At 39.2% G+C, this 26,542-nt stretch overlaps 2 protein-coding genes across 2 annotated transcripts; both read right to left on the reverse strand.

Moving 5' to 3' along the window:
* Nucleotides 1-1,154: 1,154 nt before the first annotated feature.
* On the reverse strand, nt 1,155-19,901 carry ythdc2 (YTH domain containing 2). The gene is made up of 31 exons (XM_062988311.1): nt 19,874-19,901; nt 18,060-18,224; nt 16,260-16,350; nt 15,969-16,168; nt 15,105-15,307; nt 14,558-14,724; nt 14,119-14,221; nt 13,036-13,192; nt 12,539-12,646; nt 12,174-12,322; nt 11,691-11,826; nt 11,461-11,587; nt 10,944-11,009; nt 10,650-10,828; nt 9,803-9,899; nt 9,589-9,676; nt 9,428-9,508; nt 9,259-9,341; nt 8,874-8,979; nt 7,985-8,104; nt 7,597-7,869; nt 7,183-7,309; nt 6,688-6,893; nt 6,339-6,534; nt 6,100-6,212; nt 5,665-5,954; nt 5,324-5,513; nt 4,998-5,201; nt 3,588-3,770; nt 2,076-2,147; nt 1,155-1,650 (listed from the first exon to the last, which is right to left on the reverse strand). Exons 2-31 carry the CDS (start codon nt 18,217-18,219, stop codon nt 1,645-1,647), a joined length of 4,281 nt encoding a protein of 1,426 aa, XP_062844381.1. The 5' UTR covers nt 18,220-18,224; nt 19,874-19,901; the 3' UTR covers nt 1,155-1,644.
* Nucleotides 19,902-21,706: 1,805 nt separating this feature from the next.
* LOC134303740 (homeobox protein goosecoid-2) lies at nt 21,707-22,847 on the reverse strand. Its single transcript, XM_062989213.1, has 3 exons — nt 22,632-22,847; nt 21,933-22,175; nt 21,707-21,808 (listed from the first exon to the last, which is right to left on the reverse strand). The coding sequence occupies exons 1-3, from the start codon at nt 22,845-22,847 to the stop codon at nt 21,707-21,709; spliced, it is 561 nt and encodes a 186-aa protein (XP_062845283.1).
* Nucleotides 22,848-26,542: the final 3,695 nt, after the last annotated feature.

Here is a 26,542-nt window from a genome sequence, read left to right on the forward strand (position 1 = left end):
ATCTGCTGGGTCAAAATATACATACAGAGTCTTAAACCATTAATTTGGCAGTGAAGGAAGTTCAATCATTTCATTAACCTTTGTGGCGTGGCCTCCTAATTCCTCATCAGTTACTGTGATTGACAAGAACTTTTGACTGTTCTGTGCCCATATAAATAAGGCTAGTTTGCAATTGGGAGCTGAGAGTAAAGATCCACCAAAACGAAAAACCAGAACAGGTTTCCCAGAAATCGGAAGGTGCTGAAACATGGTAACCACTATTCACAGTCAAGCATGCTTTAAATCATCATGGGCTTAGAGACTGCAATGCAATTAGTCACAGATGAAAAGCTTTCTATCACATACAATCTTATACCATTCCATGAGCCTAACCACAAATCTCAAGCTTGAATCAAATATGTGGACAAACCTAACGGGAGCAGCTGAAAGAACCATTCACAGTCTCGGGCAAAGGCTCCAGAATTAAAAATTAAAGATTGACAAGGGTGTCCAAACTTTTGCAATAGGCTTTACAGCTCTTTAACAGATCTTCATGCACTAACTGTTAGTTAGACTGACAGAACACCAGGGAGCATTTCTATGACTATGCAGGTCTCCTATAGATATACAGATCTGAGACCTTGATCACCATATTGTCCTCTGTCCACTCTGTAAACTGAATGGTCATCTATAGATATAATGTAAACAAAGAATTGCAAACAAAAAAAATGTCAAAAAGTGAGCTGTGTTGGCATTGCAACAATCCCCAGTTTGCAGAGGCCAGGTCGAAGGTGTTATCATTGCATTAAAGCTGCAGTATGCAATATTTGCTGCTGAACATTAAAATTATGTTCAGTAACGCTACTTTAAACATGGTATTCTTGTGCTGCGGTGAGTCCCACTGAAAAATAACACTGTGAATGGCAAAATCTTGTTTTTTGTTGACCTGGAACTTTGCTCGTACAAGTTCCTTGCAGTTAAACATGACTCTGAATCCCCAAAGCTGAATACTGCAGTTTTAAACGTTATTTATAGCAAAGCAGTTTTACATTGTCTATTCAGACGTGTTGTCTGAATCATACCGAGTAAAAAACAGAAGTTATGATGTTGCACTATTAAAAATTGGCAACAAAATGCATGTGACCTATTAGAAGGTTGAAAAGACTCCTAGAATCCCAAGTAAAGTAATTTAATTCTGTGTTCTATATTTAAGGAAAAGGTCATTTCCATGGGGGACGATTACTCATACGTATACAACATAACCTATGTGCATCTCTAATATCTGAATATCTATACGAACTCGCTTTTAAATGTAAGTATATCATTTTTCTAATCAAAATTGTTCCTTTCAGTTGAACAAATGGCACTTTAAAATATGACTTTTATGTAAAGACGAACTAACGCTCAGCAGAATTCACGGAAGAAACTCGACAACGTGAACATAGTGTTATTACATCACACTGTGCAAATGAACGACAGCACAACTAGCAAAACAGTGCACTTAATAACTGGTCCCGCAGTACAGAAACTGCCCGCACTGATAATTATAGGATGGAAAAACATCGTGTCTACTTAGTAGACAATCCCAAGCCTGTGCTACTTAATCTGGCTCGTCTATGAGGTACATGAGGTCACAGTTTGAAATGGTGATGCCAGCGTCCCTCTTCAAAGCTGAAACAAAACAAAACAAACAAGGTTTGACCTCAGAAATGTACTGACTGACTACATTCGGTGTAAATATATGAACTTTTATTTATTATATTCAAATAATTTGCAAGAAGAGGCACAATCAGCCAAGTCATTTGCATTTTTACTTCTGCACTGGAGCAATAAGAGCACCTCACCTCAAATATTTCCAATAAACACATTCCCAAATATTTCATTTACTTGCTTTAAATCACTTTGAAGTGCATAATCTTTTTCATCAACCCCATCAACCTATTCCCACAGACATACTTGTAGATCTTCCCAGTGGGAAGGTGTAACGTCATAAAATGCTCATATTTTTAAAAGGGGTCGCTCAATGAGTACATGGTCAGGTATCCACATACGTGTGGTTAATTAAAGCAGTTTAAACGTCAGTATGGTGCGAGTACCTCATGCTGCTGTTTGAGGGAGATGCGATCCCAGAGCTGCAACAGCTGTGCTCCAGCCTGAGGCTCCAGTTCCTGCACACACAACGATAATAGTTCCAAGGCTTCACTTTCCTTTACTTTGTACAATCGACCAAGTACTTAAACTTGTCTTCTTTCACCATCGTAAGTCCTTGCAAGTGCACCTTTCCACACCTTTTCCAAAATTTAATGGGTTTTCCAACCTAATCTCGAGTTAAAGCATCAGTGGTGTGTGCAAATTTTCCTGTTTTAGGGAACTAACTGAAAACTGTTTAATTTAAAGAAATGTATAATATAAACATGCTAATAAGGTTCATAAACCCTAATATAAAACCCTTATAAACACTCTAGTGTATGAATGAATTAATACATAAATAAATAAATAAATAAATGAATTAATGCCTTTATTGTCATTGTATATAAAATACAACGAAATTTTCACATTGAAACAGTAAAACGCACAATAATTAAGTCCTTAAATATTAAGATTTGAAAGTAAAAGTTCTACACTCACTGTCCATTTTATCAGCTCCACTTACCATATAGAAGCACTTTGTAGTTCTACAATTACTGACTGTAGTCCATCTGTTCTTCAATGGTCAGGACCACCACAGAGCAGGTATTATTTAGGTGGTGGATGATTCTCAGCACTGCAGTGACACTGACATGGTGGTGGTGTGTTAGTGTGTGTTGTGCTGGTATGAGTGGATCAGACACAGCAGCGCTGCTGGAGTTTTTAAACACCTCACTGTCACTGCTGGACTGAGAATAGTCCACCAATCAAAGATATCCAGCCAACAGCGCCCCGTGGGCAGCGTCCTGTGACCACTGATGAAGGTCTAGAAGATGACCGACTCAAACAGCAGCAATAGATGAGCGATCGTCTCTGACTTTACATCTACAAGGTGGACCGACTAGGTAGGAGCGTCTAATAGAGTGGACAGTGAGTGGACACGGTATATAAAAACTCCAGCAGCGCTGCTGTGTCTGATCCACTCATACCAGCACAACACACACTAACACACCACCACCATGTCAGTGTCACTGCAGTGCTGAGAATCATCCACCACCTAAATAATACCTGCTCTGTGGTGGTCCTGTGGGGGTCCTGACCATTGAAGAACAGAGTGAAAGCAGGCTAACAAAGCATGCAGAGAAACAGATGGACTACAGTCAGTAATTGTAGAACTACAAATTGCTCCTATATGGTATGTGTAGCTGTATTGCACATGTACAAATAACTGTATTATTGCACGATTTGTAAAGTTATTGCACTTTATGCAGTTTTACAATGATATTGTGAAGTGAGGGGGGTAGGAGGGCAGTATTTATTTTATAATAACATGTTTATTACATGTGAATACCTTCAACAAGTAATTGGACTATGTTTTGTTCAGGAAAATAATCCCATGTACATTAGACTAAAAACTGGTTTTAATTTCACCGCATTAATAAGATGAGCGCCGTCATCGCTCACCCCAGTTCGTTACCTACCTGCCCATCTCTGCTGATCTGCACTCTCTTGTTATCGTTCCAGGGATTGAGGACTTGGTGAGTGAGTTGGAATGGGAGACTCTCCCTACGGATCCACTCCACACTAAAGACCCCACCCAGGCCAGAAGAGCCCCAATCATGGCAGCGCTCTGAGCCAATGTCTGAAATCATCTGTGCGTAACCCTGGAGGAGAAAAGATTTTATATATAGTAATTATGAAAAGTACTTGACCCATGTTTTGCTGTCCTGTCCTTGTTGACCTCGGACTATTAATCCGAAGGCTGTAGGTTTCCGTCAAGCTACCTCTATTGAGGTCTTAAGTAGAGATGTACCGATCGGGGTTTTTGGCACCGATATCGATCTCCGATCTCCTTTCAGGGCGATCGGCCGATAATCGATTACGATCGGGTTGGGGGGATATGTTACTTCTAAAACTAAAGCAATTCATTTTTTTACCCACAGGAGACATATTTCATTAGTCTAACTGACCACACACACACACACACAGGTTTAATGTTATCCAGTTCAGTCTAAAAAAACCTTAAAAATAGGTCTAACAGTGAAGATAAACCGGTGACGAAAACAACGGCGTGTGTGTTTGTGTCTTTAAGAGAGACGCTCTGTTCACAGTATCGATATAAGTGATTCAGGAGTCGGTTCAAGTTTCTCTTCTCAGTTATCTCTCCGTGTTTACTGTTATTAATGAATGTCGTGGTTTTAAATAAACACCAGCTACTACAGAACATTCTGTGTGACTGCCTTACATTAAAAAGCTTCATTAAACTGCTATTACCACAGAGCGGTAACCGAGTCAGACTCGTGGAGTCAGAGCAGATGATCCTGAACTAACGAATTTAGTAACTAATAAACTTTTGCCTCTGATTGGCTCTGTAACGTCTTCTGTGCTCATTTACATCAAAAGCTAGAACCGCTCACGATTTACCAAAGTGAACCAGGAGTTTATACAACGTGCTGATAGAATCGACTCAGATGGGATCGGGTTAAATTACCTTTTTAAAGTAAATATTTCAATCAGCAAAATTGCTGTAAAAAGTAGCTCAAAGTCTGGATCAATCCACTGAGCTGTTAAGCTTAACATGGAGGTGATCTTTATACATCACGCGATTGGATCTGCTGAATTTAGGAAATATCGGCCGATCGCATATTTTGATTCAAAATCGGTCGATTTCGATACATAGCCGATCGATCCTTCCATCTCTACTCTTAAGCAAACCCTTAACATGCTCAGTTGAACTGGAAATAAAGCATTAGCTAAATAAATCAATGTTTGTAAGAAATGTGTACTGCATTTACACTGCGTTTGTCTTTATGCAAGCGCCACCTTTGATAGAACCAGGCTTTAATAAGCTTTGCTTAGCCAACATTTCTAATTGTAAGCCAAAGACTCACCTGGAAGTGTCCAGATCCTTGTACCGAGAAGATAAGGAAGACCAAGTTGCTCTCACGGAAGGCCCGGCTCAGTTTGTGCTCATTGTTGGATGTGGTAGACCAGATCCCTCTTTGCTGGGAGAGATCAATGTTCCTCAGGTTGCTGCTCTTCATGATGAAGTAACGCACAGGTTGGCTGGGCCTTGGTGACGGTGATTTGGTACACTGAAATGGACAAATATTCACACTGCAATCATGTAGTTAAACCCACTTAACAAAAGGATAACATGATCACGTCAAACAGGTCTCGTTTCAGTTTAAATAAGCTCAAACAAAGTGCTGCTCACCTTGGCCGAGGGAGACAGAACAGAAGCAGGTCCTCGTCCCGAGGAAGAAGACGAGGGGCTGGCAGAGGGACTGCTGAAGCTGGGGCTGTCTGACTTTGCTGAGAGATGGTCATCACTTAAGCGCTTGGGGTGGAAACCCTTATCTTTTTGACTCTTCGACTGAGGGAGCGCAGGAGACGTTCTTGAAGGCCTGGGATAAATTTAAATATATATAAAACATATTAAAGCACTTTCCAAATCATTACAGATGACATTAGTGCCAAACTTCTTCTGGCACTATAGTGTACACAGTCCAGCTGCCGTATGTAAGATGAGATTAAACATGCTGGCATATTTCTTGCCTCTCTGGTGCTGGTGCCCCATCGCTCGGTTCCGTGATGCCCCTGCGCCCGTTGGCACTCCTCCAGCTCGCCGGTTGCGCCTGAGTCTCATCTGGACTCATAGGTTTGGGTCTCTGGCCGATACCCGTGGGCTGTTGCAGGCCAGCCTCCTGCTCCTCAGCACACAGCACTGATACCACAGCACGAACGGTGGCCTCGTCTAGCTGAGACCATGGCTTAGAGGGACAACGGATCCTCCTTAAGAAAAGGCTCTGCCAACGCTGCCTCAGCTGGAACACCATCTCTGCCATCTTGTGATAAAGAGAAATGAGAACAATGGGAATCAATACAGGATTTTTTAAGATAAAATAAAGTACTTTTGAACAAGGTGCTCAAGCTTCTAGAAATAATTCTAATAAAGAACTAAAAACTCATGAATTATTTCTTCCTCTCTACCTCTCGGTCCAATTTGAAGTTGAGCCACTCGTCAATCTTCATCTGAGCCAAGTGCGCTGTGGAACGATCCTCCATCTCACTGTCGCTGCTCTCATTCACCCCGTCATCATCTACTGCAAACACACACTTGACTGTTAGAGTAGCCCTTACAGAGGTATTTTACTTATATAATACATATGTTTGTTTTCTGTAGATAGATAATGTACTAGCTTAACATTATTGCTCAGAATCTCAGTTACCTCTGGACATAACAGGTTCCTGAAGGGCAGTACTGGGCAGCTTGGCACAACCCCCAAACACGGCCACGGTCAACGGAGTGACGGCAGTGCAGCATCGCACACTGGATATCCTGTGCGCCCGGGTCATCTCGTCATAAATCAGCCAGTCTGTGGGCAGAGACTGAACTGCTGCCGCCTGGGCATTGGCTGGAGGGATCTAACAATAGACATAACAAAGAAAAACCTGCTTTATTATCACAACAAGAAGCATTTTCATACTGGAACACTAGACATATACATACTCGTACATCACAATGTTGTTATTCATGCATATATGGATTAACGGACGATTATAATGCAGCCCACTGACCTTCTTGTACTGGGGCTGGCTGAGGATAGATGTGGGGTGGATGCGAACCCTCTTCTCTTTGGCACCTTTGAGCATTAAGCTGTCCCGGTCTACATGGATCAGGTTGGGGTACATGCCTGCCACGAGTGCCGCCTTCACCACAGCCCAGTTTTCAGAGTTCAGATTGACATCACGGATATCACCGCCACCTCGGGCTCGCACAAAACCTGATGGTTCAGACACGCTGTCAGTTCAAATAGCCTCTCATGATGGCAAGTACTTGGCACCACCTAGTGTGCTATATAAGTACTTGTAGTTCATATTCTATATTTCTATTAATAATTATACATACTGTATATATACACACACTATATTCCACTGCTGTTTTTTTAATGACAAAACGCATGATGCCAGCTTTAACTTAATTAAATTTCCAAGGGACACAGTACTGGACTAAAGCCTACGTATTTGTTAGACCTTAAGAAGCAATGATCAGCTTGTTGTAGGTATAGGTACCTATGGCACGGAGCTGGCCCAGCAGCTGTGTGCGCATCCCGACAATGATCTCCATGGTGGCCTGTGACAAGAAGTTCTTTTCACAAAAAGCTCTCTCCCAGCCATCGCTGCGAGCCTTTTGCCATGCCTGTGACAAACAGCACACATAAGTGTTTTATTTCAGATTACAGATGTTATGTTTCATAAACAAACTTTATCATTTGCACTTAATAGCCAAAAGTCTATAGAAACAGCATCACAGAGTCAGTCTTTAAATTACTTCAGTCAGACTTAAGTCCTGACGCTTTCTGAATGGAAAGCAATGGTAGTAAAATATTTCCTATATTAATTATTTAATGTTAATCACTTTAGAATATCAGCATGTCAACAGTCACTAAGTGAATTTCCTGCTAAAGTGTGGGTTAATACAGGTACCTGAAATGCTCTAAGCAAGGCCATGTGGTCACTGAAGGTGTTGGCAGTGAAACGTCTCCTGCACAGCATGGCGGCTCGTTTCTGTGAGGCCTGAGCGGGCAGCACAAACGGCTCCCTGTGGGCCAGCGTGCACGCAATGGTGAGGATGGGGTCCAGGCATTTGAGCACCACAGCACATAGCACCATCTTTCCCAGGTGTGGCTCCACAGGTAGGTCGGCCAGGTGGTAGCCCAGCTCAGTCAAGTCCTCCCACGGGTCCATGGCGTCTATGGTCTGGGCGTAAAGGCATGGAAGTAAACATGTATGATTTTATCTGGCAGTTTATTAGTCTTAAATGGTACTGCAGCTAGTCTACCACTGGATTTTAATAATGGTTTGAAGGTAATACCTTGAGCATCTGCACAGCATTCTTAACACTGAGCTGTGGAGGTGGCTCTGGAGCTTTAGCCAGAAACTCAGCAATAGGGCAGTTTATGGGTGCCAGGAGCTTAGTGTGAAGACAGAGTTCCTATCAGAAATAAAAAGCAAAATATCAGATCATACATTCAACAAACTAATGAGGTGAAAGTGGCCCTGTGACTCTTTTCATATAACTGCAGGCTTCTCTTCTCTTCAAACACAGTGTGATACAGCTTAATAATTACACCCGAAAGAACATTAGGAAGCTTTTTCACTTTCACCATGACTGGTACTTGTTACAAGAAAAAAAATATCCCCCACCTATCAAGTCTTTACACTGGATATATAGGATAGTGGGTTAGTGAAAAATACAACTGAGATATTGTCATATTGTCACTTATTTGAAAGAGTCAAATCACAACGAGATCTTTAAGTTTGTTGGCTATATTGTATAAGGCAGCAGGCCAAACACACAGGACAAACAATAGAAATAAGATAAGATAAGACTTTATTGATCCCCTTGGTTAAATTAACTTGTTACAGCAGAATGAAAGCAGAAAAAAATACAACTAAGTGAAAAATATTGCACACATCGTGTGTAGCTATTTACTCTAAACAAATATTCCCTTCCCGAACAGTGATATACATATATTATTGTAAAAAATACAATATATACATTAAGAATATGAAAAATATATTACATATTGCACTTTTTGTATTGCACCATAGACGTGAAGTGTAGTTATGAGAGACATATGACAATGATATTACATATTATTATTGTAAGCCATGATGGCTGCAGGAATGAAGGACCTGCGGTAGCATTTCCTTACGCATCATAAATTCAGAACATTAAAAGAAAAGTCTTTATGAAGTACCTGCAGAGGCATACGCAGCAGCTGAGGGACCTGATGCTCCAGCATGTTGTTAAAGCGGAGCCGGCTAAACAGATGGAAACAGATTCCTGGCCTGCAACGTCCAGCTCTATAAGACCAACACAATAACAGAAGATAAAGATTCACTATGGTCCCAAGAGTTGACAAACGTTTGTCTGTATTTTTGTATTTTTTGGGTGAGGGCAAGTCTCAGATCAAAAGTCCAAACTCTCATTCTAGCTTCACTCTCAGTTCAGCTTGTTGGAAATGAACTTAAATGATCTACTTAACTGACAGCATTAATCAAACACACACGGTTATGAATTAGCTGATCATTCATTATCATCTTTAGCTAAGTGCTTAATACAAAACCACAAGAGATTCGCACCTTCCTTTCCGCTGTAGTGCACTAGCCTTCGATATCCAGACCATCTTCAGCATGGTTACGTGATTCAGTGCATCGAAAGCTTTCTGTCACAGAAATGATCAACACAAAATGAATAAATGCAGAATGGAAAAATGCAAGCTGTCAAAAAACAGAAGAAGTCGTGATTTACCTCTTTAACTTTGCCAGCGTCGATGACAAAAACGACATCGTTGACTGTAATGCTCGTCTCGGCAATGTTTGTCGAAAGAATCTGACGTGTGAAGAAAAGATGCACAAGTTATGGTGACAAAGCATCAGGGATTAAAAAACATTAATGACAAGTGCACTTACTATTTTGCGAATCCCATTTGGAGATGGTTTGAGCACTTTTCTTTGATCTGATGTCTGCATGTTGGAGTGTAATGTAAACACTTGGTACCTAATGCAAACAAATAAAAAATAACTAAACTAAACAATGCACAAACGGAAACAAACAAACAAACTGCTGTCAAATTCACACTGGTGTTTAAAACTAGGTAAACCTGAGCGCCGAGACTCGACATGCCTGTGCTGATGCTCTGCGAATCTCTTATCGTCATAAAGAATGCGGTCTCGCAGTCCAACTATTTCATCATATCCTGGCAAAAATATCAGGACGGCACCTGACAGGGAAAAAGTGTTGAATATAATACATTTATTAATAACTAGAATATAATTACTGCGTCAAAAACTCCCAAAAACAAAAACATAGGAGAGATTATTTCCAAGTAATAGCCAGATCCAAACTAACTCAGCTTTGGTGAATAATCGAAAAAAATAAAAACCTACATTTATTATTTCCATTAGTATCATTACATTTATGGCAATGAGCGGATGCTTTCGTCCAAAGCGACTTACAGACATCACTGAATACAACTGAGGGTGGGGCAACCTGGTGGGTGGAGGGGCTTAAACAGAGACTCTCTGATCACTAGTCCAGTAACCACTAAGCTACCTCTGCCCATAGCCAATCAGCCCATAAATAAGCCTGTAAATGTTTGGTGTACAACAGCGTTTCCCAACCTTTCTTGCACCACGGACCGGTTTTCATATAAGCATTTAATAGCACCTAAAATAGAAGCAGTGAAAACTGCTTTTCTAGAGATCTCTAATTATTAATTCTTTCAGTGCGGACTGGTAATAAATAGATTCAAACTATGATTTCTGCAGTGGTGAGCTGGCGTAATAGACTGTTGTGCCAGCTGAGCACCATTTATCAATATTTTTGTATACAAATGCCTTAATCTTAACAATAGTGCTCTCCAAACCATTCATTTTATTACAGGGTAAAAACACTAAGTTTCTAACTCCTTACGTTCATTTCAAATACAAATTCAGCTTTATTCGTATTTAGATCCTCACCACTCACTTACCTTCATCAGAGCTTTGGCAGATGTTGTAAAGTAGGTGCATGATGAGGTCCAGGTCCACCTTCTCATCATCGAAGCTGTAATGGTAGGCCTTAAGCAGCTCCTGGTCCTCAGCACTCAGCTCACCACTGGCGGACTGAACCAGGGAGGACTCGTCTAGCTGGCCTGCCTCCAGAGACGAGCTATGGAAAAAAAAAAAGAGCACAGAGATATGCTTCGGCAGGCTTTCAGACATCAAAAAGTTGTAAAAGTTGTAATTCTACTGACAAAAATTGAATTTTGCAGTTGATTACTTACATGTGTGACTCTAGTAGATCCAACGCTTCAGTCTGGTTGAAGTGTTTAGCCCAGTCAAGAGCGGTCCTAAAAACGTGACAGTCATTCAAGCTCACTTTGGTAACATAACATAAAATAAAATAGTCCAGCAGTACAAAAATATATATAATACTGTATATCAATCTGGTAATTTCCCATTTTTCTGCCACTGTGCCACAACCACACAGGCCAAGGAAGGCAGCAGAATAGGGCTTGCCCACCTCACAAGTGCAGTTACTGGCTGCTTCTTGACACCAGCCAATAGTGGGTTCTTACAGAGTACCATATTTCTACCAGCTGCAAAAAGGAGAACCCTCATCCATCTCTCCCAAACAAGGCCAACTGTGTCTGCGTCAGGCCGGTAGGACAGCCGAGATGTGAATTAATCTGTGGTGGTGAGCTTGCATTTCAGACTGCTGCACCGCCCGAGCGCTCAGTATGTATTTTAATATGCAGAATGTTTAGCTGAACCTGTTGATTTATCATTAGTAGTGCTCACCAGCCGTTGGAAGCTTTAATGTGCACACCGGCTCCCATGCCGAGGAGCTGCTCCATCTGGCTGATGAAGCCTCTGCCTGCAGCCACCATCAAGGGAGTAGCACTGGTCTCGCTATGCCTGTAGTCAACTAAGATGAATACAGAGAAAAGAGGAACGATTAGTGTCATATCAACCACAAGTCAGGGTGTGTGTACGTAAGTGAATGCTTTAGTGGGTGTAAAGGTAGGTACCACTGATGTTCTCATTGAGAATAAGGTTGAAGAGCTGCACAAAGGCATCAGCCTCCTGCTGCAGAAAGATGTCTGAGATGCAGGCGTCCATTTCCTTCACAAGCCAAGGCTCTAGCAAGGCTGCGTCTTTTTCACTCTGCACACACAAGGAAGATTGAAGCGTGAACCAACATTTCAGTGGTAAACTTCTTAACAATATTAATTATTATAGTGCATTGCTAGCTCATACAGCATTAGAAGATGTTTAAATTCGCCATACACCAGCCAGACATCACATTTTTGTTGGTCTAAACTTTAGTGGCATTAGAAATACTGTTTTTTTTTTGTTTTTTTTTGCCACTTCAATGCCACCGTAACCTATTCCGAGTTCCCACAACAGCTGTCAGTGTAACCGATTCCACTATTAAATAAAAGGTTTTGTACTATTTCATTTGAGGTTTTGGTACAAATCAATGTAAGACTTTGAGCTTCTTTAAGCATCACCATTTGGCTGAAGACACTGTCCCCTCCATCGTCCAGCAGGTCATTGTCTTGTAGCATGCCAGCCGGCTGCCTGTTCCTGTGAGACTCCTGCCGAGACACGCCCTCTTTAACTTCACACCAATGTGTAAGAGAAGTCTGCTGCTTCGCCTCTAAAATACACATACATACAAACACAAAAGCACACAACCTTAGAAAACGTTAGAAAAGGTTAAAATAGGCATTTAAAATTGTCAATGAAAGCTCTTCTATGTAACTATACAGTCAACTTGTACACCAAATGTATTTTAGTTCTGCAACTTGGAATAATTCAGAAGTATTTCAAGGCAGACAGAAGAAGAAAGGAAGAGTAAAGTAGTGAAACTAACCTTTTTGCATCTCCTTCTTATACATGGCCATGTCTTTATTCATGTACCCTGTGGTCCGTAAAATGTCCTCCAGGAAAAACTGCTTGACTTCATATGGCCGACCTTTGACTGCAATGAAAAACAGTTTTTAATGAGCTATTACTTGTAATGATCATCATAAACAACCACATTCAATAATCTCTGTTTACGTTCTGTTGTTTTTTATACTCTACTCTTAGCAACTTTCATTTAGAGCACTTAATTACAGGATTGAATTTCTGAAAATGACAAATGGGGCACTCGGGAAGTGTAGTGTAGTGGTCTAGTGTAGTACAGGGACAAATGCAATGCCATTTATCACATTTAAAACTAAAAAACCCTAACCAGCTATCCTTTTGCTGCCTCTCGCTACCACTAATTTGAAATGCAATCTCCAATTCAATGAACGCAAGGCGAGAGGGCAGAACCTTAATCCCCAATTAAGTAACAAACATTACGATGCTACACACTTCACTCACTGGAAATGATTGGGCAGTTGCCAAAGTATCTGATGAAAAGATCCACATCCAGAGCAGCACTGGAGAGGATGAGCTTCAGCGTGGGCGTCTTCTGCAGCATGTCCCGCACCTTGGTCAGAAGGAAATCCGTCAGGCCGTCTCTCTCGTGAACCTCATCCTGTAGTGAGGAAAATCAAGACGATGGACAGTAAAAGCAACGCATTACTGAAATTCCACTCCGGTTTGTTTGTTTATTAGGGTTTTAACGTCATGTTTTACACTTTGGTTACATTCATGACAGGAACGGTGGTTACTCATTACACAAGGTTCATCAGTTCACAAGGTTATATCGAACACAGTCATGGACAATTTAGTGTCTCCAATTTACCTCACTTGCACGTCTTTGGACTGTGGGAGGAAACCCACACGAACACGGGGAGAACATGCAAACTCCACACAGAAAGGACCCAGGACCTTCTTGCTGTGAGGCGACAGTGCTGCCCACTTAGCCACCGTGCCGCCCCAAATTCCACTACAGAAAAAAACTCTCATTCTTCTATTGTTTGTTTTTGTATGTGATTATGTAACCATAGTCTAAACAGTCAGATTCTAATTTACTTTAATGTCAATCCTATAAGACTATGCACACATCACACATCGAGCATAACAATGTTAGACTAGTAGTAAAAGAAAGCTAACATATCTGCTGATGAAACAGCACAACTAGACTCTGCTATTCACACATATGAATATGAAAAGTGGAGCTATTAAAGCTGTCTATTAAATGTAACTATTAATTTTTCATTTTATTTCATTTTTTACCAACACATTATCCTAGTCACGGACATTAAAGGTCTGGTTCGCCCGGAAACACCGGGTGCAAGGCAGGAACATTCCTCAGGCAGGGCACTAATACGTCGCGAGGCTTCGACCATCATCCGACAGACACAGCCAGCCACATTAGTGTTAACGTCAGGCTGGCCGATAGCACCTGCTGTGATTCAAACCCGGATCTCAGCTGTGGTGGGCTGGCATAATAGACCGCTGCACCACCCGAGCGCAAGTATTATTTATTTGTGCAAATATTACATTATCTGTGCTTACCACGATGATATGCGTGACAGTAGAGAGAGCTGCATCTCCAGCCATCAGTGTTCTGAGCAGCACACCACTTGTGCAAAATGTCAACAAGGTCTTGGGAGAGACCCTGTACAGGAAAACAGTATTCAATGAGCACTGGCAAAGATAATATTAAACAAATATACAGTCATGGTATATAAAAACACTATTTTCATACGTGCATTAGAGCATAGAGGCTTCCAGACTTTTGCTGTAGTGTTTTTCCATTGATAATTATTCTGTAACTACTCTCCAAACAATGCATTTGGAGTGCAGTACAACACCACAGGGAAAATGTGTACATAAGCTTTAGAATTACACAGCACTTTCAGTCAGAACACAAAATAATGGTGCTTTTAATCAGTAGGTGACTTTTAGATCATCCTGTGGTTTGGATAAACGGCCAAAATAGGATTCAACCTACCGGCTTTCCAGGCGGATTTGGTAGCCAATGGTCTGGCCAATACTTTCCCCCCTCTCTGCTGCCACTCTTTCTGCCACAGCAATGGCTGCCAGCCTCCTGGGCTGGGTGCAAAAGATGCGACACGGGATTCCTTTCCTGCTGCAGTCATCCAGCAGGAACTGAGGGATCTAGTACACATACATAAAAAAAGATTTTATTAGGAAACAGTGCTCAGGAGTGCTTATTCTCATTTCTTGATGATTTTCTGACCAGGTATTTGTTGTTAGGACCATTTAAAGGAATTTTGGGTTTGGCCCATATTTTAGGTTAGATAAAATAATAAATGCAACACCGGTTTCATACACTTGAGAAAGTAATGTGTCTAAATCACCCCATGTCATTTGTTTATTTTCACATGTTGAAACTAAAACCAAGGCAGGAACCACACACTCACAAATAGCTGCAATTTAGAGCAGCCAGTCCACCTTCTGCATGATTCTGGTAGATGGAAGCAAACATTGTACCTATTACTATAATACCGTCCCTGTTTGTGTGCACTGCCACTCACCTGTGTGGTCTTACCCGAACCCGTTTCACCCACAACCAGCACCACCTGGTTCTCCTTGATGGTTGTGACGATCTCCTCCTGACGCTCGTAGACGGGCAGAGTTCTGCGAAAACACTCTAGCTCGGACAAAGCCTTTCTCTGTGGCACCTGAGGGATGCCGCTGTTAAGTCGTCCGCTCGTCCTGTTCTTGTCTCTGCTACCGTCTAAAAAAGGAATGACCATTTACTGTCACCTGTTCATTACTAAAGTCACTTGTTCAGTTAAAGCCTTTATTTTTAGATTACTGGGTATTATACTGAATCAAATCCAAATCTAAAAGATGTCCAAATGGATTTTAAAGCAGATACCCGGGGGGGAAAAAAACGGTAAGACTCCTGGGGTTTCATTTTTATTTTACCACCTGTGGGTTCAGTTTCCCCAGAATCACTGGGCTCAATGCAGTAACACACAGCCAATTATGCACGTACGTGGATGCCTTACCGGCTGATAGAACCACTGTGAATTCAAACCCTGGATCCCAGCGGTAGACGGCTATCGCAATTTACAGCTACCACCGAAGCGCCAATATTAACTGAAATGTATCACTTGGAATAGTTATTATTCATATTTTTAACTAAAAGCTAATTTATACATCTTTTTGATGTTGAAGCAAATGCTTTACTGCATTCTCAACAATATCTGTGCATTTCTACACAACCTCATGCTCAGTATGCTATTCTGCAATGTCCTAAATAAACACAATTAGTAAATTAATACCATGAGGATTAAAAGGGATATCATCCCAATACCAAGCCCTAACCACATCCCATAAGCATGCATCCTCATGCCAAAATAAAAGACTAATTCTAAACAAAACATGCTTACCAGCAGCTTCTGGAGAGGCCGAAACCCCTTTCTCTGTGCGCGGTATCAGATCATTGTGCTCTTTATTAGTAATGGGGAACCTCTGCAGCAAATTCCGTGCCACGTGCGTGGAATTGTGGGTAAGGTTAAAAGTCATAATAGACTGAGCCTTCTCCAAGCCATCCTTCTTTCTTATTGTGAGGAACCGGTTAGCTCCTTTCCTACAATATGAAGACATGCACACAAGTTCTGTAACTGGGGTTCTTTTAATCTCTCACTGAATAACACAGGGGTTCAGGTTGACATGCTTACCCTCTGCTTTTCGATATGTAGCCCAAGGACTGAGCGAGGCGATGTATGAACGCTCTTTCTGTGCTCGTCAGTGAGGAAGGAAACTCCATTTCTAAAAAAATAGAAACAAATTACAATCCTCCCCAGTATACAGCATGTTTCTTGTAATTTTAAAAAAATCTGTATTCCATTTACCTTTATTGAGTAATGTTCTAATCTGCTCTTTAACGAATGATTAACTTATACAGTGTACTCATTTATTAATAACTATATAGTGTAATCAGACTTTTCGTGCGCATCCACCCTCTATCAACAAGACGCAAGAGCTGGTGCATTATCAGAACCCGTTCTGTGCTTTCCTATCTCAACATTAAGTGGTGCAAAAACTATAGCACTCATTTACAGATGTGTGAAAAACGTAAAGCAGTCATCCTTCTCTGTATTTTACAAAAGGGAGTTAGTGAATGTGTGAACACGTACACAGAAAGTCAAGAAATACTTAACCCTTTGATGCACAAGCTAAGCAAACCCCTTCTAATGCACAACATGGGTGGAAAATATTCATCCATTCAAGAATATTTTCATATGCACATTTGTCAGTTATTCATGTATTTGCTGTCTTAGCTAATAAAAGCTATCTATACTAGAATATGTAAACAGCTAGCAAGCAAATAGTATTGGACATATTCAAGATTCAAGAGCCTAATCTTTGGTTGTCTTTCAAAAGATCAGTAAATATGTTTTTGACTACAAAGACTTACAAATGTCAGTAGTTCCTGTCAAATTCCATAGTAAATACATAAGGGTCATTTTTGACCCATGTTGTGCATTAGAAGGGTAGTGATACAAAAATGATTTTTATTAAAAAAGTAAAAAATATAAAACGGAAATAAGGATTTGTGATGATCAAAAAAAAGTTAATTGAGGAATTCATGGAAGCTTGAATGACGAAATTAATTTATTGCAAAGATATAGAAAATAAAAACTCAGTTGGGTCACTTTTGACCCAGGTTGTGCATCAAAGGGTTAAAACACAAATATCAACCTTAAAATAGCAGAGCAAGCATCACAGTGAACTTGCTCTGAACCTAGTAAGACATTCACTGTTTTAATATTCTGGGCACGAATGTTTGACTTGGTTTGGGTCCACTTGTTCTTTCTATCCAGATCAGTCAGATTCCTTCCGGTTCACATGGTATGAACGGTTTTATGAGCATAAAACTAATAAAAATCATATGTTATGACCATGTGCTGTTTTATGCCTTTGGCACAGGCTAGAGACTAGAATTAATGCCAACTTAATACTACATGCAGACTGGGCACCATCAATATCGCAGTTCGTTGTTTTAGCTAGTCTGTATGTGACAGACACATAGTGCTCACCACTAGAAAGGAAGAACAGTCTTCAATAAGACTCAAATAATGAATCATAAAGGTTGAAATGAAAATAATGGACTTCTAAACAATTGTGAGTTATTTCGACTATTATAAGCAAATTAATAATATGAGAACTCACCGTTGCACTTGTCTACATGTGCTTATTTATTTGTCTTTCTAAATTAATTTCCATGCTTTAAAAAAACATGAAAACGGCCTTTTATTTCAAATACCACTGATCCCTTATTAGTCAATTATCACATCTAAATACATATTCATTCAATTTGTAAACCAGTAAAAGCAAAAATCATTTTTAAAAAGCTATACCAGCAAAGAGGTGAATAAACTTTACAATGCAATAAAGTTTACAATAAGCACGCATGCCTCATGACTTAATCAAAACTACCGTCTCATTATGATGCACTGCAGGAAATGTATACACACCTTTCTGTTCACTGTACTGGAATCGCTCCAAAGAGATGTTGACAGAAATTTTAACTTCTTCATCAATCCTGATGTCTTTCAGCCCTTTTGCTTTTGTTGAACTGGAGAGCCTGGATGAATTCATATTTGCTTTATGGTTGGCAGCGTTTGGCCGAGACATGATGTCTATAGACACAAAGGGAGAAGAGAACAATTAATATGTAGAATGAATATGTACAGATGTCGAATCATAAATTTCAAGAGCATTTTATATAAAAATACTCAGATAAGTTCCATATATTACATTAAAAAGCTAAATCTAATATGTCGCTGTGTAGGTAGAGCATGTGCTCGAGGCATTTCCGGATTTCCTTTACAAACAATAGATAATAAAGGCTGGTTTGTTAATTGAGTTGTTAATAAAACATGAATCAAACATTTTTATTTCAGCATCTGTGTGTTTTCTGTGAGTGTGAAGGGCAATTTATTAAATAATTGGTTAAGAACTAATAAAAGATTAGAAACCGCTGATTCTGGTAGGGGTTACAGTAGGTCCAGAACCAGGAATTCATTAGGTACAATCCATGAAAGAGCATCACATACTAACCTATCCACTCAATCACTTGCATCTACTTGCTATTACCAAACAGCAACTACAAATAATTGCTATCCTTGCCTTGCTATAAAAAAGCAACACATCTTCAAAATAACATGTATATGAATCACTAAAGAACTGGCCGTCTATTGGTCTAGGTTTAACGTTTCACCCTGTATTCTAAGATGTATATTCTAACAAGCCATATCATTCAGGTAACACCATCCCCGCTTTAAAACAGACTGGTGGAAGCATTGTTATTGAGGCACACATTTCAGCAACTGGGAGCAGCAATCTCAGTCTGACTGGGAAATACAGTTTATTGTTTGACTTTATCAGAACCGTGGATTGGATGGATGTCTCACTTTTAGGAAGGTCATGATCAAAATCTCACTGGAGAGGTGCTGGAACCCATCCCAGCTCTCAATGGGCACAAGGCACACAGAAACACACCTAATGGCAATTTTAGTATCACCAATTCACCTGACTGCACGTCTTTGGACTGTGGGAGGAAACCGGAGCATCCGGAGGAAACCCACTCAGACACAGGGAGAACATGCAAACTCCACACAGAAAGGACATGGACTGCTGTTGGGAATCGAACCCAGGACCTTCTTGCTGTGAGGCTTACCAGGTTAAACATCTGTTGCAAGACTGTATGACATTGTCAATGGACTTTTATAGCTGTGAAAGCTGGCTCAAACCAGCAAAATACATTAATTTACTGAACTTTTTATTACTATTTTACTATATTTTTTTCCTTTTTAAGTAGATACAAATCCTCCTTTATTGGTTCTAAGTAAAAAAAGAAGCAATTTATTGATTTAAAAATAAAATGTACAAACATTTCAGGTTGTGGCAATTATTAATGTGTGGAAAAGTTTGAAGGCGGAATACTTCTTACCCAAAACTACACCTGACTTTTACAAAGCTACATTAAGTAAGCTAGTAAAGGAGCTTGACAAAAAAAAATATAAAACAAAGTTTTATAGCAAAGTTGAGCTGTTTTACCTGAAATTATGCTGAATTATCAACTAGCTAACGTTAGCTAACAGCCCACAGTCAGGTTTACTGTCATGCTAGTTAGCTTTAAAATAAATTGGCGTTCCTAATACAAAACAAGCCTAATGACAGTTTATTAACACCTCACTATTCGTGTATTTTTGACACCGATAATACTGTCAGTGTTAACAAACCAACAATGACATATTTAGTGGATAAAACTTCAATCTTCACTTACTGTCTGCTGCGAGTTGTTTGAACAGCGATACCGGCTAGCATGAATGAGTAAATCTCGCTGAGTTCCAAATGCATTCAAAGAAAATACCAAGTGCACTAGATAGAGTGTAGAAACCGTTCACATGTATCCTCAAAAGTGCACATATAAAGGGAGCTTGGCGCTATTTTAAACTGCGCATGTTGTGGTTCTTGGACGCCGCCTATAGACAGATGAACACAATTTCCATGACCAGTAATCTCTCATATGATTAATATTCATTAGGATCAGCATTTAATTAATGTCGTTATTTGTTTCATTTTTTGCTGTATTACAGTTTATGAACCATTCATCTTTTTAACTCTGACACATTAAACGTTGTTACATGAGTAGTTGCAACTATTTTTAAGATGACTGATCATGCAATCTATCTATCTATCTATCTATCTATCTATCTATCTATCTATCTATCTATCTATCTATCTATCTATCTATCTATCTATTATTATTATTATGTAAAAAAAAAAACTTGTTTTGGAGCAATTTGATGAACATTTTAAAAGCTATTGAAGTTATTAGTACGCTGAATACTTTAAATGCTATTGACGTTATGAATAAAAATCTGTTTTTTATTATATAATAAAGGGTAAAAGTGTCAGTATAAGAGTTGTAGTATGTAATGTGGGTTACACTTGATAAAATACAACTTGTTTTGGAGCAATTTGATGAACATTTTGACACCTCTTTCTGCTTTATACAAGTTGATATTAACATTTTGGAAAAATAATGGTTTATCTTAAATATATTATAAAATCAAGTATTATATAAAGCAAAACTGTTCAGTAGGAAGCAATGAATTCAGTCTTACAGTGGTGCATCTTATGACCTCTTCAAATCAATGTAAATCAGTTGACTATATATATACTGTATATATATATTTTTTTCACACACATACTCCTTTAAATTACGTCTTATGTATTCCTTTAAAAACGTTAAAAGAACATTCATATAACGTTACACATTGAACAGAATATTTAGTCAAGGTCACGTAACGTTTATAGAATGTTCTATTACACTTTTTGTGAGAACGTTTGCTCATAACATTAGGAGAACTTTTACATAACGTTAGTGAAAGTTGTGGGAACGTTCCCTGTTAGCTGGGAGGTTGCTGCTGTTTGGCCCTTGAGCAAGGCCCTTAACCCTCAATTGCTCAGACTGTAACTGTAATGTAAGTCGCTTTGGATAAAGGCGTCTCCTAAATGCCGAAAATGTAAATGTAAATATAAATAGATCTTAATACATTATACTGTGAAAAAAACCTTATCTATTACTGTCAGTAATAGACACAGAGCAATGTAAAATGTGTACATATGTTTGGATATATTATTTTCGCAGTTGTAATGTCTATTATATACATATAAGATCTATTTGTGATCTAAGATACTAAAAGACCATCTGAATGGTCTGACCAAAACTGTAAGTAAGTAAGACAAGTTCACTGCTAGGGGGAGTCACATATTTGATCATCTCAGCTATGCCTTTATTAGTAGGCTACTTAGAAAAAACAATTAGGGTCTTATTTTACCTCTAAAACAACATATAACACAGTATCCGATAAAGTAAAATCCATATAGTGGTTTATTCAAAGCAGTGGTTCTTAATATTTAAAGCAACTGCACCACAAAAGTGGCCAGAGACAGGTCTCATGAGCTGCATACATGCATTCAATATTGATATATAGTTACAACAGACATAAAGTATACACATTTAATTTGTAAGGGTTGAAAAGCACTGACCACTATTATTTATTTTATTTGGAAAAGAAAAAAATAAATATGTTACATTTGTTTTTAGACATTAGTCACCGTGTAAAACATTCTTCCATTCATCTTGCCCACGCAGACTAAATGGTAGCCTCTTCTGCCTTCTCCACTTTGCTCTTCGATTCTTAAACCACACCTACAAATACATAATAACAGTATAGTAATGTATCTCAAAAGAGCTTTGGAAAGATGTGTTTTGTTTTTTATTTTAATGAGATATTGGTTAGAAAACGCTGGAGCATCTTCAGTCGTCTGGTTACCTCGACCCTCTCCTCTCTCAGGTGGGTCCTCTCAGCGAGCTGCTCACGAGTGTGGATGTCCGGATACTGGTTCTGCTCAAACAGCTCCTCCAGAGCATCCAGCTGCTCCTCAGTAAAGATGGTACGATGGCGCCGGATTCTTTTCTGGATTTGACTGATAGTTTCTCTTCTCTGAGCCTCTCCTGCTATGCACGACTCTGTCAAAGCTCTCTTGGTCCATCCCAACTGACATGCTGAATGCAACAGAAATGATTATGTACACACTAACACAAAAAACAACTGCAATTTACATACATGTTCACACTTGGAGGTGTTAATTTAGAGGAATCTGAGCTGAACATGAACATAATACAGTACATACACTATATGGCCACAACTATATAGTGCATTCATATAGCAGACACAAACCATTTTTTACACAGTATATTCTGCTTTTTTTTTTTTTTAAATAGCCAAATGCTTCATTTTCCACTTTAAGAATCTTTGCAAAGCAAGCATTTCTTTGTGGAAATAAACATGTTTTTAATGTATTACATAAAAAAAACTCTTGTGATTCCACTTTTAGGTTTAAAAGTGTGAGAACTGAAATATTGAGTACAATAATATATGGACACAGCATATAACTTTAAGTGATATAGTTAATTATTACTATATTTAAAACATCGAATTTAAACAGGTATTCTTACACATGGCAGGCAGGTAATCGGCCTGTAGCATTTCTCCACAGTGTGAGCAGTAGCAGCAGCACATGCATACACGCTTAAGATCCATAGTATTTGTAGTTGCTCCAGACTTGAGACCTAGACCATCCTTGTTTTTTTCCTCCATACTCTCATTGCCTCTCTCCAAAGTTGTTCCATTTAGGATGCTGTCAATGCTGAAGGCAATTGTTTTCTTCCCTGTATCCCCGTCCATGGTCTGCATCTCACACACCTTCTCAGATAACTTGCATCAACGAGTCCTGTCCTCCTCTGCTCTTGGATCTGAAGGAGCTGAGTTTCAAATAGAACTGAGTTTCCCTTTCTCTCTTTTTCCCTTTGCTTGGTGTCAAACCCCCCATTTACTCAATAGATTAAAGAAAGGAAACAAAACATAATCCCCCTATACAGAAGTATATAGTGGCTAAAAAAAAATCCCATCTAATCTGGCCAGTTTTGTGAAGGTGTTAGCGAGAACCGGAGATTTGGCTAATCTGGCTTTGGTCGAAATGAAATCTGATTTCACTGTATCAAATGAGGGGTGCAGAGGGCTGAAGAAATCCTTCTTGTTGTGGTTTTAGAAAAAAAGATAAATTGGTTGGCATTAGAGGCCTGTCTGGCTGATATGCCGGGTCTAAGGAGCGACTGTGGGGTTTCAAGAGGATAAACTTGGGTTAGTGTGGTTGTGTGTCACTCTTCTAAACAAATACACCTTTTTCCTGGCAAACCATGAAGATTTACATTGTTCATGGACTAAAGTGTATTAAAGATGTTAAAATATGTTGATAGACTGTGTGTAGCTGTTCTCAGTACAGACAATAAAAGTAGCTGGGACACACCTTATCACTGAGAAGCAGCCATTGCCATCTCTCAATTTTTGTCACACCGCACCGTTGAAGGCGGGCTATTATACATTCCATTCTTTTTACAACAAATCCCTTGTAATCATAAAGTCAGGAGCTTTTATTCATCAAGGAATTAATGGATTTTCAAAATCTGCCTTAAGCTGTGTAGATAAGGGGGATCAAAAACAGATAACAATAAACAGCTTCCACTGCTGCACAAATATTCATTGCTTTTACATTGTTACGTATAGTCTTTAGTGTCTCAGTGATTGCTATCTCAGGCTTTTGTATTCTGTCTGAGGATAAATATATCATGTTATATTATGTTAGATCTTTAAAAGCTTATACTTCCTTACGTTTTAAACCTGACGCCAGTACTAACATGGAAAACGAAATGGAATGCAAAATAATTTATGGTTAATATTATTGTTACAGGAATATCAGTAGAACACAATGAAGCCGAATTATTAAAACAATTGTTTAAAAAAAGGTGTTTTGTACATCATGTTTTCGAGTCATGAAAACACAGGTCTGGGCTGAACACCCTCCAATGACTCTGCATCCTCAAATGCAAACATGGCAAACTTTTGTGCTAAATAACCAGCATTGTGGGGTCAATAAACCCCCCCCCCCCCCCCCATTGTTTTAGTGTTCACGCGGACAACATGCAAACTCCACAAAGAAAGGACCCGCACCGCTCCACCTGGGAATTAAACCCAGGACCTTCTTGCTGTGAGGCGACAGTGCCACCCTCTGACCCACTGTGTCGCCCACTACTACTCAATAAATTGTAGGTGAAACAGAAACCACATCAGTAATGTTGAAAAAAGGTAAATTAAAAGTATCAATAAAATTTTTTTTAATCATTCACTTATTCATCTGTCTATTTATCTTCAGTTACTAGTTTGTTCTGTTCTGGGTTGCAGTGGGCCAAGTACCACCTGCAAACACTGTGCCCATGGCAGGAATATCACACAGCATCACACAGCCCCTTATACACACTTAGATGCACCGAGGGGCAAACAGATTAGCCAATCAATCTACATCCACGTGATGGTTGTGGGAGGTGAAAAAAAACCCTCAGTATTACTTAGAGACAGGAGGCAAGGTTTGAACCCAGGAGTCTGATGCAATATATTAGTTCCACCATTGCGCCAACTTCTATTTATTGTGCCAACAAATATTCAATTGTATTTACTGCATATAAATTATTTATGATATCTTGCACTTACCTACCTGGGCCATTTTATAAGCTACACCGGCCATATAGATGCACTATGTTGGTAAACAATTCCCATATTAATGTAAAGAAAACCTCTGCAGGAGTCCACTAACAAGATATTATTATTATGTTATTGTCTTTGTTGAGTTTCACATGTTATCCCCATGTCCATGTTGGTTTTCTCATCTCACCTTTTAAATAACACAAGTTTACTTGTTCCTTGTACCCTGACCGGGATACGAAAGAGAAATTGAAACACAAATCACATTAGTTATGTTTAAGAAAGCAAAACTGAAAAAATCAATGAAGTAAATCATTAATTCACTCACTCATCTGGCTGTTAAATATTTTTTAATAAGTGAAAGTGAATTAGTAAGGGAGATTGTGGAGACCAGTGATAAACTAGTTCCTGTCCATTGTGTTTTCCCACCTTGTACCTTGTACTAGGTTAGGCTTTGGTCCATTTTGACCAAGACAATGCATGGCAAAAGATGAATGAGTTATGAATAAAAACATGAATGATAAATAAAACTGGTATTAATGTAAATAATTCATTTTAGGAAGAGAATCTGATATTATACATATTTACATTACTCATGCTTACTCACAAGGACTAATCAGCTGATTAGCAATGTGTTAGAATTTTAAAAGTGAACCAACTTGTTTAACATGTTTTCATAGATCCTTAATGGTGGTAAATCAATGTTTGGCACTGACAGTACTAATAATACTAAGTATTTACTTAGTCAGTAAGTACTTAGTAAGTTTAAGGTTTGTTTGAATAAAAAGGAATATAAATAGAGCATAAAAAATTGAATTGAAATTGAAAATTGGTTGAAAAGTGGTTTTCCAACTGCTTTATCTATGTGCCTAAAACAAAGTGTTTACTGTAGATAACTGTTAAACAATTTAATATAATGCATAAATTCGGAGTGAATTTTGAGATTTATGTGAATATACATATTTATTACCAATTTGTCTGTAACAGAACATACACAATGGCATAGTTACATAGGGGTATCTGTAGTGTACTACTGCACTTCACTACAATATTTTGCTTTATGCTCCACCGTGCATACTTAACCATTGTTTCAGGTTTCCTGTGTTTGTTGCAACATGTGCACACCTCTGAAACATGCAACCACAACATACCTCACTCAGTTTTTTGATACATCAGTATTTCATTAGTGCTACACCAATGATTTAAAACCATCATGCTGGTTTAAAAAGCTCTTTATGGCTTGTGTGTGGCTCTATTTAAAAAAATTACTGATAATACAAAAAACACAATGCACGGAAATGGTTTTGATTTCATCATTTATGTCTAGGCCACAATTTTTCTAGTTTCAGTTCTCATGTAATAATGTGTAAGAGAGGGCAAAGCGTTCAGGCTGTGTCCTAAATAGCACGTTCTCGCATACTCCCTACAAAGTGCAAATTATGTTATTATGCCTAAAATTAGCCGTTTTTGTGTGTACGTAATTAACTGTACTGTAAGATTACACAATAGCATTTACCCGAGTACAAATGCATTCACAGATTAATTATAAAAGCAAAAATTAATTCCAAAGTAGTGCACTGTGTAGTGAGCGTAGTGTAATTGTACACGTACAGCAGTGCTTTAAGGAGCAACAGCCAATCAGATTGTTACAGACATACTGACGTTCATGACGGACCCGCGGCCTGTACGTGTGCCAATCGAGAAGAGCCAGCGTGCCGGGTTTAGCCAATCGCTGCCTTCCAACGAGCTGCTCACTGACCAATCAGGAGACTCCACGACGGGGCAGCCGTAACGGCTTATAAACGAGCGACCTCATTCACTGCCCATCATTTTACAGACCGACT

This window comes from Trichomycterus rosablanca, chromosome 26 (genome assembly GCF_030014385.1).
Source record: "Trichomycterus rosablanca isolate fTriRos1 chromosome 26, fTriRos1.hap1, whole genome shotgun sequence".
NCBI lineage: Eukaryota > Metazoa > Chordata > Actinopteri > Siluriformes > Trichomycteridae > Trichomycterus > Trichomycterus rosablanca.

What these genes read in the sequence shown, in the direction of transcription:
- ythdc2 (XM_062988311.1), bottom strand. Translation starts at nt 18,219, where the DNA reads ATGTCTCGGCCAAACGCTGCCAACCATAAAGCAAATATGAATTCATCC. An exon ending in TACATATCGAAAAGCAGAGG is followed by an intron (nt 16,169 to 16,259) that starts GTAAGCATGTCA and finishes TTCATATTGTAG; the next exon opens with GAAAGGAGCTAACCGGTTCC. An exon ending in ACGCTGGCAAAGTTAAAGAG is followed by an intron (nt 9,342 to 9,427) that starts GTAAATCACGAC and finishes TTTCTGTGACAG; the next exon opens with AAAGCTTTCGATGCACTGAA.
- LOC134303740 (XM_062989213.1), bottom strand. Translation starts at nt 22,847, where the DNA reads ATGGACGGGGATACAGGGAAGAAAACAATTGCCTTCAGCATTGACAGC. An exon ending in AAATGCTACAGGCCGATTAC is followed by an intron (nt 22,176 to 22,631) that starts CTGCCTGCCATG and finishes TAATCATTTCTG; the next exon opens with TTGCATTCAGCATGTCAGTT. An exon ending in TGAGAGAGGAGAGGGTCGAG is followed by an intron (nt 21,809 to 21,932) that starts GTAACCAGACGA and finishes ATGTATTTGTAG; the next exon opens with GTGTGGTTTAAGAATCGAAG.